General features: G+C 42.7%; 1 protein-coding gene across 5 annotated transcripts in view; it reads right to left on the bottom strand.

Annotated features, from left to right (window-relative positions):
* LOC142369371 (protein phosphatase 3 catalytic subunit alpha) overlaps positions 1 to 12994 on the bottom strand; it is a 67899-nt gene that overhangs the window by 20985 nt on the left and 33920 nt on the right. For all 5 annotated transcript variants that reach the window (XM_075451729.1, XM_075451725.1, XM_075451727.1 and 2 more), the window contains exons 3-8: positions 8994 to 9118; positions 8307 to 8418; positions 7742 to 7887; positions 6849 to 6988; positions 3456 to 3533; positions 2496 to 2590 (exon numbers count right to left, since the gene is read on the bottom strand). In XM_075451729.1, coding sequence (XP_075307844.1) covers positions 2496 to 2590; positions 3456 to 3533; positions 6849 to 6988; positions 7742 to 7887; positions 8307 to 8418; positions 8994 to 9118 — 696 coding nt within the window. The remainder of the gene's footprint in view (positions 1 to 2495; positions 2591 to 3455; positions 3534 to 6848; positions 6989 to 7741; positions 7888 to 8306; positions 8419 to 8993; positions 9119 to 12994) is intronic.

Genomic DNA, 12994 nt, shown 5'->3' with positions numbered 1-12994 from the left:
TTCTGGACTGGTCAATAATGAAGCAGCATTAAACATTCCATTAATGCAAAAGAGCAAACAATAACCAACATGCACAACCGCCAACTACACCCCGATCCTGCTCCATCTCCCTCCCTCTCCAATGGAGTCACTTCAAGACTGAGGAAGATCAAACAATGCAAACTGCCAAATCACTGCTGTGCTTCCATTTAAGCACAACCTCCCTGCCGGCTAACAAGTGTCTGCCCTACTTTTTAGTTTCACTGACAGGGGTGCAGGGGTCACAGCCATGATGGACAGCTGGTCAACACCTGACACTTAACTGCAAAACCAACACTATGTCTGCAAAGAAGGAGGTGGTTTGGGTGGCATCTTGAAACTGGACTTCAGTAAATCCCATCCTCAGCATCATTCACATGTTGATTATTCTGACTCAGCTACAAGTTCAATTTACTGCCGCCTCCTCCTCTTTGATGGGAGGTGCACCGCTCGTGACGTTTTCCTCCCACACAGAGATGCCTCATTGGCCAATCTGGTCAACTCCCAGCTAAGGATTGATGGGAACTGCTGATGCCTCCTCCCTTCCTTTGAAGATTTATTTGCCCACTTGACTGGCCATCAATCACAGGGGCGTTGCTTAGTGGGCTTGGAGCTACCGCATGAAGCTAAGGGCAGTAGGATTCATTACAGAGGCTTCGCTTCTACCAATGGACCCCACCTACATGACTAATAAAAAGAGCACCAAAAGCACTGACAGGACTGCTCTGGTTAGCCGCGGGTAATCCATGAAATTATGTAACTGTGAGGGGGGAAAAAAATCCATCAAGCAGAGTCAAGGAAATAATTGATAAACTGAATTGGGAGCAAAGTAATTTATTGAAGTTTTAAAAGCTTGAACATAAAATCTCTGGCCAGACTTTTGGCTCGGGGGATGCTGATTTGCTCTGGAACTGCACTCGTTTTCTGCTTTTATATTTGTACTTTAAGCCAAAAAACCTTTCATCATAAGACGAATTAAGCGAGAGAGAAGGCTCGTCAGACAATGAATGATAGATAGAGAAGCACTATAAGAAACATACACAAATGCTAAGTAAGATGCATCTTTGTGCCTAAATAAAGTCAGTACCAAAAACAAACGTATTAATGTTCCTCTTAAGCACCATATATCAACTGCAGGTGGGCTGCACGCAGAAAAAACTGAGTGCGCAGACAGATGACTATAGATATTTGGACTTTTCCATACTGAGTGTGAGGGATGCAATTGATTTTCCAAGGGATTGCAAGCCAAAGCTAAAAACACTATGTGCCTGACATCCTTTAGTTTATTTTGTCTTGTGTTGAATGGGAGCCATAGCAAGATTAGTTGACATGGAACAAATAGGTTCCCTAATAATAAACAACAATTCAGACGGGCACGTCGCCACGCTCTTTCCATCTTGCGTGGAGTCGGCTCATGAGGAAAAGAGTAAACAAATGTAAGCTCAACTTACAGAAAAGACAGCCCAATTGTAAATGAGCCAGGGGAAAACAAAAAAAAAAAAAAGGGGACACCCCCTACTCCTGTGTGTAGTTTCCTCGCACTGGTGACACTGCAGCATTATGGCGTGTCATTAGCCAGGCTAGCGTGTCATCACGAGAGGAGCTGCAAAACAGCATGTCCCGACACCATCACTCTTTCCTTCCCATTTCCATTTCCTGTGCTTTGCCCATTGCCGCCTCCATTCCAACTATACCCCCACAGTTAAAGCAGATACGGTCTGTTCTGCGGGGAAAAAGTGCTGACTCATAAGCACAAAGGCAAGCCTGTCTTGGTGCATGGGCGCAGCAGCGCAGCATAGGGCTCCGCTAGGTGCCAAGTGAACCGGCACCGGGCCACTTCATCTCACACAAGCTCCCTCCCCTCAGTAGATCTAAATCAGTGTTACAAAACTGTCTGTGAATATGGGGTGGAGTTGTTTTCCATTGGAATACTAAGTCATATAAACATAAATACAATTCTTTTTAAACGTGCCAGACACAAATAGCTGCCTTATCAGAGATTTCTTTCTCTTCCCCTGTGGCAGCACTTAGAACTGATCAAATACACTTCTATGATCAAATACTAAAACTTCTTTGAAGGGGAAATAAACACTAATCTTTTCCATTTTTACATCATCTAAACACAAGACATCACTTTTTCTTGCCCTGTGCTCAATAGACACGTCTGCTGGATGTTCCGTACAAACAAAACAATTCACACACCCGTGCTTTTCCTGCAGCGACGTCAAGATGGCGTCAGAAAAGCATTTTGACTAATTAAATGCACTCCGTTAATTTTACTCAAATGGGAGACTGCCAACTCTCCAACTCTAAGTCGCCCTGAGGCTAGCTGAACATGACACTGTGGTAATCGTGCTACATGCCACTGCACACCGATAATGACATATTCCATATACAGACCCTAACCCTATACAACACATTATGGTACACATTGTCTTGGCATATAAATTAGTCACATGACCCCCTTCTCTCCTTACCTTTGTTGTTGTAGACATCTAGATAGTTAGGTGCTGAAAAGATGGTGATAAGGGATGGGAAGCCAGTGGTCTGACTCTTTCTGTACATGCGATATCTGGTGAAATGTCCAAAAGGGAAGCAGTGATTAATATCAGAGCATAACATGAGCAGTGACTGTAATTTATTTATTTATTTATTTATTTTTTTATGGCCCCTTGTTTTCACTTTGGTTGTGTGTTTGTGTCAAGCTGATGCATGGGCAATAAGGACACCTCTGCACACCCTCAGGAGAGCAAATCCCTGTGTTACAAATGAAACAAGCCCAGGGGTTGACATCACACCCATCCAACCTTCTGAATTAATGGGGAATGTTTGCATTTTGTTGTGCAACGTTAGGATCATCTGCAGCTTACCCTCGGGATTTATTTGCTGGACATAAACAGAGCCCAGTGACATGATTGCATGTGTGGTTGGAGGCATCTTGGGGGAACTATCTCATCTGAGACGTAGTGAGGTGTCCCAGGTGACCACGCTGTGGGAGCGCATTGGTAAACAACTTTGTGCCATGCCTCCCACCGCGTGAACCTCGCTCAGAGGAAAATCAGCTTGGCACATCCAGCCAATTCTTCGTTTCAAGGAGCAAACTTTTCAAAGAGCTATTTCATTGCTCTGCTTTGAAATGCTGAGTGCACCATTTGCTGTCCCTCCTCTGGTGTCCATCTTTTGTTGGGAAATTGTGAGTTTTGAACCAGATCTGCATGAGTCACTCTTGCTGCTTCACATTTGCCCAATTGACTCACAACACCAGATTCCTTTCCCTCTCTTTGATTAACAACAGCATTCTCAAAGTTCACACTGCCAAACCCGCTTCCTAACAGGCTTAAGAAGCACCACTGATAACAAAGGAAGCCTTTTCATTCAAAAACAGAAAACAGGTTTTAAATCACTGCTGTGAGAAGACAAAATGCCACAACACTCACCCAGCATCCTGCGCTTCATGGGCCCGGATGACAGATAATAAGTTATTGTGTTGTAGAAAGTCACAGACTGCAGGGTAGCTGTTGAATAAGGAGACATTTCGTTTACTCATACATCAAGAAAAATCCCACTAAGCTCAAGAAGGACAATCAATAGAAAGAAAACTAAATAAGCCAAAGGTGTTATTGATTGTGCTCCGAGGAAGAGTGGACAAACAACCAGAGCTCAGGCAAAATATCCACTGCAGCTCCTGCAAAAGCACAAGCTGTAAAGAAGATGTTCATATCCGAAATGTAAAGTTAAGATTTCCCTTAGTAAAGCCATCCTTACCTGCTATTTAGCTTTATGCTTAACTTTTAAATAAGCTTGAGTATAAGACCAGGAGGTGTAATCTTTCTCAAATGTAAGATTTTTCCTTTCAGCGCAACTAAAAATGTCAAGTATGACAGGATTCATATCAGACTCCTTTAAGGGAAATAAAAGCTACCACCGGGGAGGGTGAGAGCATGTTTTATGCTCATGCTGATGCATTCAGCCTGCGAGTGGCAAGACCAAAAGCTTTTACAATCAAACGATGGTATGTCGAGGTCTCAGATTTTTCTACCCCCCCCGCCCCAGCAGAAATTTGAAATAAAAAGCATTTCATTGCCAACAGACACGTGACAAGCGCATCTACCAAACCCCAGTGGATGTCAGGGTTAGTGAATCGTGGGATGCTTTTTAAATGAAGACTGTAAGTGGCAGCTCACAATGAATGAGTGACACTGCAGCTAAAAACACTTGAATGTGGGAGGTTTTCGTTCCTCATAAACAGGGGCTAAATGCAAGCATTGCTCTTGTTAGATCTCATTTTGCTTCTAGCTTTTGGCTCATTAAAGTACTGTAATAGTCACTGAAAAGCTTTGGCAGCACCGCAGGTGAAATGTAGGCAAAATAAAGGCAGACAGGAGACGAATCGGACGCGGGCATCTCCATTATCTCATGTAATGCCAAAGTAATGTCGCTGCTATATTTCAGTCACTATGAAAATGTGTCCTGTTGTCGGTATGAATGGAATATCGGCCCCTTTGGGCTCGTCTCACTAGCTTTCCATTAGTTTGTGTTCAGGTGTTATTCAGCGCAGTGATCTTAAGTTAACAGAGTTCAAGCAGAATCCATAAACGCCCCCGAACGCCCAAACCTTTTGTGGTTAATTGAAGTAATATGATGTGCTTGTTCGAAATACAGGCTGGATCTCACACTAAGTTCTGTAATGCAAGCTCCACACCCCTGCAACAATAGAGGGACAACAATGAACACCCACATGGTGCAATCAAAACTCAGAGCGATAAAGTTTCTCCTACAACAGCAGCAAGAAAAATGCTGCTGCTTTTAAAACAGCTTTTTAGACGCAATTAATTCTAAATCATCGACCCAACACTGAGGTTTCATTATGACAGTGCTAAGATATCTGGTCAACTATGATCCATGGTACATTATTACCCAGCTTTACAGCATCTCTTAATGTATAGTCCTTTAGGGAGCGGCTCCTTAGAAAGTAAGCTCACACAGCAAATTAACTTCATCTGATCAGGTGCAACGCTGAGCAAAGAAGTTCACCACTGAAAGTGAGGGGGTAAAGACAGGTTTACCGAAAATCTTGGTCCACGTAGACACGAGAACACATGCATTTTTGACAATTCCAACACACATCTGCTGGAAAAGATGTGAAGCAAAAATCCCCAAGAGGAAATTACAAACGCAACGCTTTCTTTACAGGAGCTGAGAAATTGAAAATAAATGCTCCATTTCCATTTTATCCTCTGCAGCAGATGTAGACACGTGCCATATGGTGCCATTTGGTGGACAAAAATATAATATATTCCGAGTTCAGTTCATCTCCCACTTGTCCAACAACAGGGCACAGATGTTAATGCACTCCTGGGAGGAGTTGTGAGAGTAATTGGTTTAGGTACACAGCTTTAATGTAGGTCTACATCAATATCTAGGATTAAAAACCATAAATAAAAGATGTTTAAAAAAAAAAAAAAAAAAAAACACTTTAGGCTGACCCATCTATAATGCCGTGTGGAGGCAACTATAAAAGCAACCATATTTGAAGCATGTGCAATTTCATGCCTCAATTACGTTTGTAAAAGTTTTACGAGCGTGCCTGCGGCGTTGGGGGAAATGGACAGAAGCAACAAAAGAAGCTGATGGTGTCTGAGGAGGGGAATGAGGTATGGCTCTCTCTCTGTGTCTGGCTGAAACACTCTCATAAATCCTGAAAACCAGTGTGAAGCCAATTAGCGATCGTTCCCTGGGCAGATGAAGAGTTGGACGCTGATGAAAAACAAGACTCCGAAGGAATTTTGACCAAATGACAGAGGGGTTCACTGCGATGAGGGTTCAACTCAAACGTTTGACATTCAGACGAGCTGTTTGAGGTAAAACGGCTACATACCAGGCATTTCTTTCCAGTCTCAGATCAGTTAAATGAAAACATTAGTGGCTAACATTCTTTTAACGCAGAGCCACTTGTGGATCTGCAATGTAATGCCTCATTTAGCATAAGAAAAGATAGTTAGGCAGAAATATGCCTTCTCAAAGTCACCAGAACTGAAGCACAAGGGGTCATTTTCTAAGCACAGACATTAAAAAACGATTAAGAGACTTGTTATGAAACACCTGTTATCACATCAATATGAAGACGAGATGCATGTTAGGAGCCTCTGGACTTTTCTGTGTACCCCTGCTGGCTCGCCCGTGGCACGCTGGGCCCAAGTAAGCGTCGCTCGGGCCATAATGAGCAGAGGGAACGCTGAATGAGTTCAGACGCAGGACTGTGCCTTGTGGTAACGTGCCACTTCATTACATCCAGTGACAGTGCAGGCTGCTTGCTTCGAGCATTTCCTCAGTTTGTTCAGTCACTCAGTTCAATTTACGGTTATGTGGGCTGCATAAATACTGGCGACAGTCTGGGGAAGAGTCTCCGTACATGGCGAGCGCATTTGAGGAATCTCAAATAGTACAGTGTTGGTCACCCCTTCGTTGCAATGATAAGGGGACGAGAAGAAGATTTCCGGGTTTAATCACCTCGTGGTAACATTTTGGCTGCTGCTTTATGTTGAAATATTCTGTTGCGGTTCATTGTTCTGAAAATCAGTCGACTCAAATCAGTGAATTATTGAGAATTGAAGCACAATATTTCAATGCATCCCCAATTCAGCTAAAGTATTCCGTTATACTAACTATTTTGGAATTTGGATTGTAACAGGAATCTCAAACAAAATGGTGGCCTACATATGCTATTTAATGCCAACAGTGAATTAACTATCTTATCTCTCTGGCTGTCACCTTGTTGCAAGTTTCAATAGCACTGAGCTAACTCGTACCACGACACAAATGATGCCCACCTGTAGAAAAAGGAGCAGCCTCGCACTGTGTTGTGTGTGAAGTGCTCTTGGCTCTTCTCATTTCCAAAGTCCTCCAGAGGGTCGGACCAGAGCAGATCGCACATTGGCCCGTATGCCGGAGGCTCTTTGAATCTGTCTAGCTGTGGAAGAAACATGCACATGAAGTCTTTTGTATAACCGCTGAGATAGGCTGCTGCTTTCTTCTGCGAGCGCCGTGCTGGCAACTGTGAATCTGATCATGATTAAAATGCGACTACAGCCAACATGCTTGCTGAAGCGATTTAAAAATGTATACAGTATGGATGATATTTAAAGACCGCACTCATCTTTCAGTAGATAGACAGACGTACTTTGGAAACGTACTAGTAAAACAGTTCATGGTATCCATCCGTTCAAAGCACTGAACGCAAATGGCCTTGCTTTCAGGCTCCTTCTTAAACCAAAGTTTGGATGGGTACCATGATGGACACTTGAGAGAAGGACATTCTATTATGCATGCCCTCTGATTACAGCCGCAAAATCCATTTGGAATTATTATATGAGTTTGAAAGCTGGACCCGACTCTTCAACATATTTTAATCAGAGCGAAGACCATTCCAGGGCTCACAGTCCCCCGTGTCAACGTCCTGAGCATCTGAAAAAGATTTCTATTCATGCATTGCAAGCGAGGACGTTCTATTCACAGCACATAAAGCTAAAATAAATAAAGGCCGGTTTTTTTTCTCGTTAACTTGACTGAAAGCAGAAAATACACAAAGCGGACGGGAGGCTCCCATTTTCAATGAACGCACTGCGTTTTCAAGGCCATTAATGACCACCTGCTGTTAAAACAAACACACAAGACTGCAGCTTTAGGAAATTATTGAGAGAGTGAAGTCAAATCAGACACATACTTTCCTGATGTCGTCAAGATTTGTGATTTCTGGAGATAGTCCCCCGTGTACACACAGAAACTGCTGGTTCATAAGTGCAGCCAGGGGAAGGCAGTCGAAGGCGTCCATACATGCGTCATACACCCTCTCTGAATACTTAATTCTACCTGTCAGTGGGGGAAACAGGGCAGGGAAAACAGAGCGTGCCAAGTCAAACAGAGCTGCTCTCTTATATTGGGGCAGTGTGCTAGCCTGGGATGGAAAGGCTCTCATCACTGCCAAAAAAACTTCCCAAACATATTTTAAAAACAGAACAATTTCACAGCACTTTTGTTGTTGTTGTTTTTTTTTTCACTTTTCCCATCCAACAGAAACAGTTCTGACAAAATATGAATATCAAGAATCTGAATCCTGAGCTAGGCCAGAGTGTACTTTTAAGTGACTTTTGAGGTCAGTGGTTGAACTGTACACATAATAAACAGCTTTTTTCTTTTCTTTTTTACAAAGAACAACTCTCCATCCGCTCCGTTCAGAGCTTCAGAGTCTTTAAAATTGAAAGCAACAAATAATGAAGGGCATTACTTACATTCCTGCTTAAACGTGAAATACTCTGTTAAATGTCGACATTCATGATTCCCACGCAGCAAAAACAGTGTTTTGGGGTAAAGGATCTTTAAGGCCCACAAGTAGAGCACACACTGAAACAAAGAAGGACAAAGAGAAGCGGGGCAGAGTTAGCTCGTCATCTTTACCGCCGCTGGAAGCAAAACGCATCGAGTCCGACTGTCAGTTTCATAGAGTGGCACAGTACGAGTACTTCTTCTTGTATTTAAATATTCATGCAGTACATTTTGTTGCAGGTTTTGGAGCCTGAAAGAAAAAGAGATGACAACCCATTAAAGGAAATATCTGAGGACAAGCACTGCACATTCCATTAGAACATATTTTATTAATATGAGTGTAGTGTTTCAGGCAATGCAATGGCAGGAAAATATATATATATATATATATATATATATGTCCTTAAATTAAATCCAAGTATTTCAGCCAATATTAAAAATCATTCTTTACATAACTCCACTCTGCTGTGACATTTACTGTCCAGGCTGCATTTGAAATGATCACTAAAGTCTATTCCCACTGCGATACGTGCAGCCTGATTTCATCTAGGCTAAAAAAAAAGCTATTAATAAACCAGCTTCTGTCAAGCACATGCCGTGTGTCCCACTCGATTAGTCCCATGTGAGGACAAAAAACAAATACTCAGACTCACTTCAATACTGAAATACCCTCTGTCAACGTAGTCCCCCAGGAAAAGGTAGCGCGTGGATGCAGGTGATCCTCCTACTTCAAACAGCTTCATCAGGTCAAAGAACTGCCCGTGGATGTCTCCGCAAACTGGAACATGACAGAAAGAGGACAGCAGCCCGTCAGGGTAACAGCAACGGTGAAAACAACAGTGGGATGGTGGGAGGATGTTTGCTTTTGCATTTTTCTTAGTTTGTATATTTTGATTTATCTTATCTAACAATGTTCTCTTCATACAGAACGCTGGTAGTAGCTGTTGAAGTGATGAGATGAACAGCAGCTCATTAGCAGCTCTACGGCATCCTCCAGATAATCATCCACAGGACAGAACAAACAAAAACATGAAAAGAGTGGGATTGCATTGCAATAAGACAAAGTGGAGAGCGAGAATAACAGTCTGCATCCAGCGTTTAGCTTTAAATCTCCATAACAGGTACCACATGTCAGGATTGTCACAAGTCATGGCTTTAATAACAGACAAAACGTGATACCTTGCAAGCCCTTGTACAAAGCAACACTTCAGTGCACACTAATTTATGTATAAAATATTCATCCATGATGAGAGCTGGCCTCAGTGTCCATTTCCATGTCTTGCATTTCCACCACATCCTCTTTTTGTTTCAGCTGGCGAGCGAGACTCCGTCTGAACATGTGTGTGGATGCCAAACACACTAAAGTTTCATTTGCTGAGGCAATTCTAAACTCGTCCTGTTAGGTTAAGTGTGATCACAAAATGTGGATTTTCATGGCAGTTACTAGAAGATAATTAGACGTTCACCTCATGCTAACAGAAAAGTGTTACTCCCGGTGCATTCACAGTAGCTCAGTTCGCTGCATTGCTTGACAGTTTAAATCGACTATCATGTCAAGTCTGTATTGTTACCAACAGTAGAGGAGGCAGCTATCAGATACCATCAGGGGTGAGCTGTGGGACTAAAAAACATCTGGGTGAGAAATGAGCAACCACAAGTGATTCATCCTGGATTGGTTTCCCATCACCCTCGGAGATCCTATCCTCTATTACTCCCTGGGGAGACAGGAGGAGCAGAAGCTGAGACAGATCTGCTGCTTAGCCATCACTGACTGACAGCATGCACGTGAGATCATCCGATTTAAAAGTCAATTCTGTAGATGCGATAAAGATCAGTTCAAGGGACGGCAACACCCGAATTTACTGATAAACTTGAACATTTCTTTCCAGCTGCTAAGTCACCTTTCAGATAATTCCTCCCTTTGGATAAGATTCAATTCCAAGAACCCTATTTCAGATTGATACAGATATCCAACTTTTCCTCCCCCCCAGTATCTTTTAGTTGTTCAGGGTCGTAAAGACCCGTCCCCAGCAATATCAGGAACAAAAAGTCTTGTAACAGATGGTAAAGCCCCCACAGAGCCATAAACTTATCATCGTGGAGTAAGTCTGGGACTGCGTGAAGAGGCAGAAGCAGCAGGAAAAGAAACTGCAGCAATTTCTCTGCAAAGCCTGCCTGCCAAGTGCCTTGAATGAAAATGAACTCTACTGAATACTTTTATGCAGTGACACACAGTTCTGGGTCAAAATCTGACACGAAAGCAACATTTTCAGCGCTGCAGCTGTTCTTTTTAATATCAGTCTACATTATGCAAGATACTGCTATTTTTATTTTATTTACAAGTGTGTCGTCCTTCTGTCTGCTTCTAATATTCACTGCACTGCAAGCAAGCTGCACTTCAGCTATTTCAGTTCTTATTTCGTGCATTAAGTCTGAACAGCAGTAGTCAGCAGTCTCTCCTTGTAAAAAGTCCTGGGTTTGTGTCAGCTGACACATGGAGCGAATGAATGGAAATCAGTTGGTGTGTGTGCGTGTGAATTTGGCCCCCGATTATTAGTTAGGACCCGATGATCACAAATTTTAGCCTAATCTTAAACTAATGTGTCTTTGTGAATGTAAATTTGACACAACAATCACCCTCTTTTTTTCTTATCTGAAATAACAGAAAGATAACAATCAGCATTATCCACTGAGCTCAAGCTCTGCGACAGCAGCAATGAGCACGGAATCCACGCCTGATGTCTCCATGCTTCCAGTGCGCCTTGATTCATCTGGCCTACACATAATTGGCAAACCAAGTCATTAACAATAGGGTGAATAGAATTAAATCTAATTTGAAAAAAGACACGGCGTGCTTTTTCTGAAGCTTTATGAACTGTATCCCGGAGCATGAAATACAATAAGAACCTATGAAAAAAAAAATCTGATGTAGAAATGCCCAATTAGTGGAAGCAGGAGGACAGCGTTGGAGAGCAATTATCTCAAGTTATGAGCCTCGAGAGACAGCTCTGAGAATCTGCTCTCCTTGACGGTATCGTAAACCTCCGCTTTACCATTTGTCTTTTATTAAACCCACACTGTGTAACTGTTTAAATCCACAGCAGGGACTGACTTCAAAAAGGAGCCTTGCTATTTGTGTCTGATTTCTAAAGATGTCCTCATTCTACTCTTGCAATCAAGCCAAGTCTACTGCAGACATGGTGCTGGTCTATTCAAGATTGGTTGCAAAGTTCCTGAGAAACTGCTTTAATGCAACAAAAGTAACCGTGTTTTAAAAATATCCTTTTGAATTTCAGCTGCGCTTTTATTCAGTGCTTTACAGTAATAGAACTAGAAAAAAAAACACATTTTGAGGCAAAGCAAACCGACCTCTCTGTTTTTAATCTTCCTCCTTTACATCAGAATCTTTGTAAAACGAAATCCTGACCTCTCAGTCTGATCGTGCATACATCTATTTTCAAAACTCACAAATGGCATTTATAACACTTTAATCAATCCAGGGTTAGAAAAACAAATGAATGTGCTTATTTCTATTTGGTGAAATGGAGGTAAAAAAAAAAAGCCCGGGCGACTACTTCACCGCAGCTTTGACTTAAAGCCGCCACCACCCGCATCAAAATGCGATCATTAACACATTAACTTCCCAACATCATCACACCAGAGAATGTGAGTATACTTAATAAATGACAAAACAATCAGGCAACCCTAGTGCCTGATCTTGCTTTATCCAGAAGGGTGTGGGATGTGAAGGCTTGTTATTGCTATGGAAACATCCCAATAGCACGGAATCCTTTAACAAATGGCAGCTTATATCACTGAAGAAGAAAAAAAAACAAAACAACAACGACCTGAGCTGCTGCCTACCTGATAAAGGACTTCTATTATGTGCATTGCAATATTACAATGCAGCTATTGTGTAAAATCCCACAGATGGAAGGAATAGACAAGCATCTCATCTGTAAAACAAGTGTGCAACCAAAACTGAATGGCTGTGATCCTCAGAATGTGCCACTGGGCGATGACCACAAAGAGAGCATTTGCTTGGACGCGTCTTCAGTTTTTCACTGAATAAGAAGACCTGCATTCAAACCAGCAATGTGATATTTTAAAATCTTTCACTTTTCACCATGAAAGAAGCAACACCAGCCCATTGACTGAGTGATTGAGCACCTGAGGCCCACATCAAACACACTGTGTGTGGGAGGACTGCACCTCCAGCGGGCCTTTTGGAAAGCTATCACTTGCTGCCGAAGAAGACAGCGGGATGACAAGGAGACGCTGACAGTTCAATCACCGGCTGAAAAGACCCGATGTGACGGCCACTGTGAATTGCAGTCATCGCATCCGAGCGAGCGTGGACAGCGTCGGTCGATGCAAGTCAAACAGAAACAACGGCTCACTCCTCCAGCTCAGGGCTCTGCTTCATCACAGCACACACACAATCCACCCATCACTCTGTTCCAGTACACCTACAGACATGCTTTGCCTCCCTCCCTCTTGTCACACAACACATAAAAAAACGAGGTGAGAACCAAAACCCACATAAGAAGAGCAGGTGGGAGTACATTATCTGGAGTGAGAAACAATTCGTTCTGGCCATCTCCTGCTTGTGTGCTAGAGTGATCCCCCTGAGTAGCAGCATATCAGCGGGCAG

This window comes from Odontesthes bonariensis, chromosome 19 (genome assembly GCF_027942865.1).
Source record: "Odontesthes bonariensis isolate fOdoBon6 chromosome 19, fOdoBon6.hap1, whole genome shotgun sequence".
Classification (NCBI taxonomy): domain Eukaryota; kingdom Metazoa; phylum Chordata; class Actinopteri; order Atheriniformes; family Atherinopsidae; genus Odontesthes; species Odontesthes bonariensis.
This window is presented reverse-complemented; position numbering and strand designations above follow the sequence as displayed.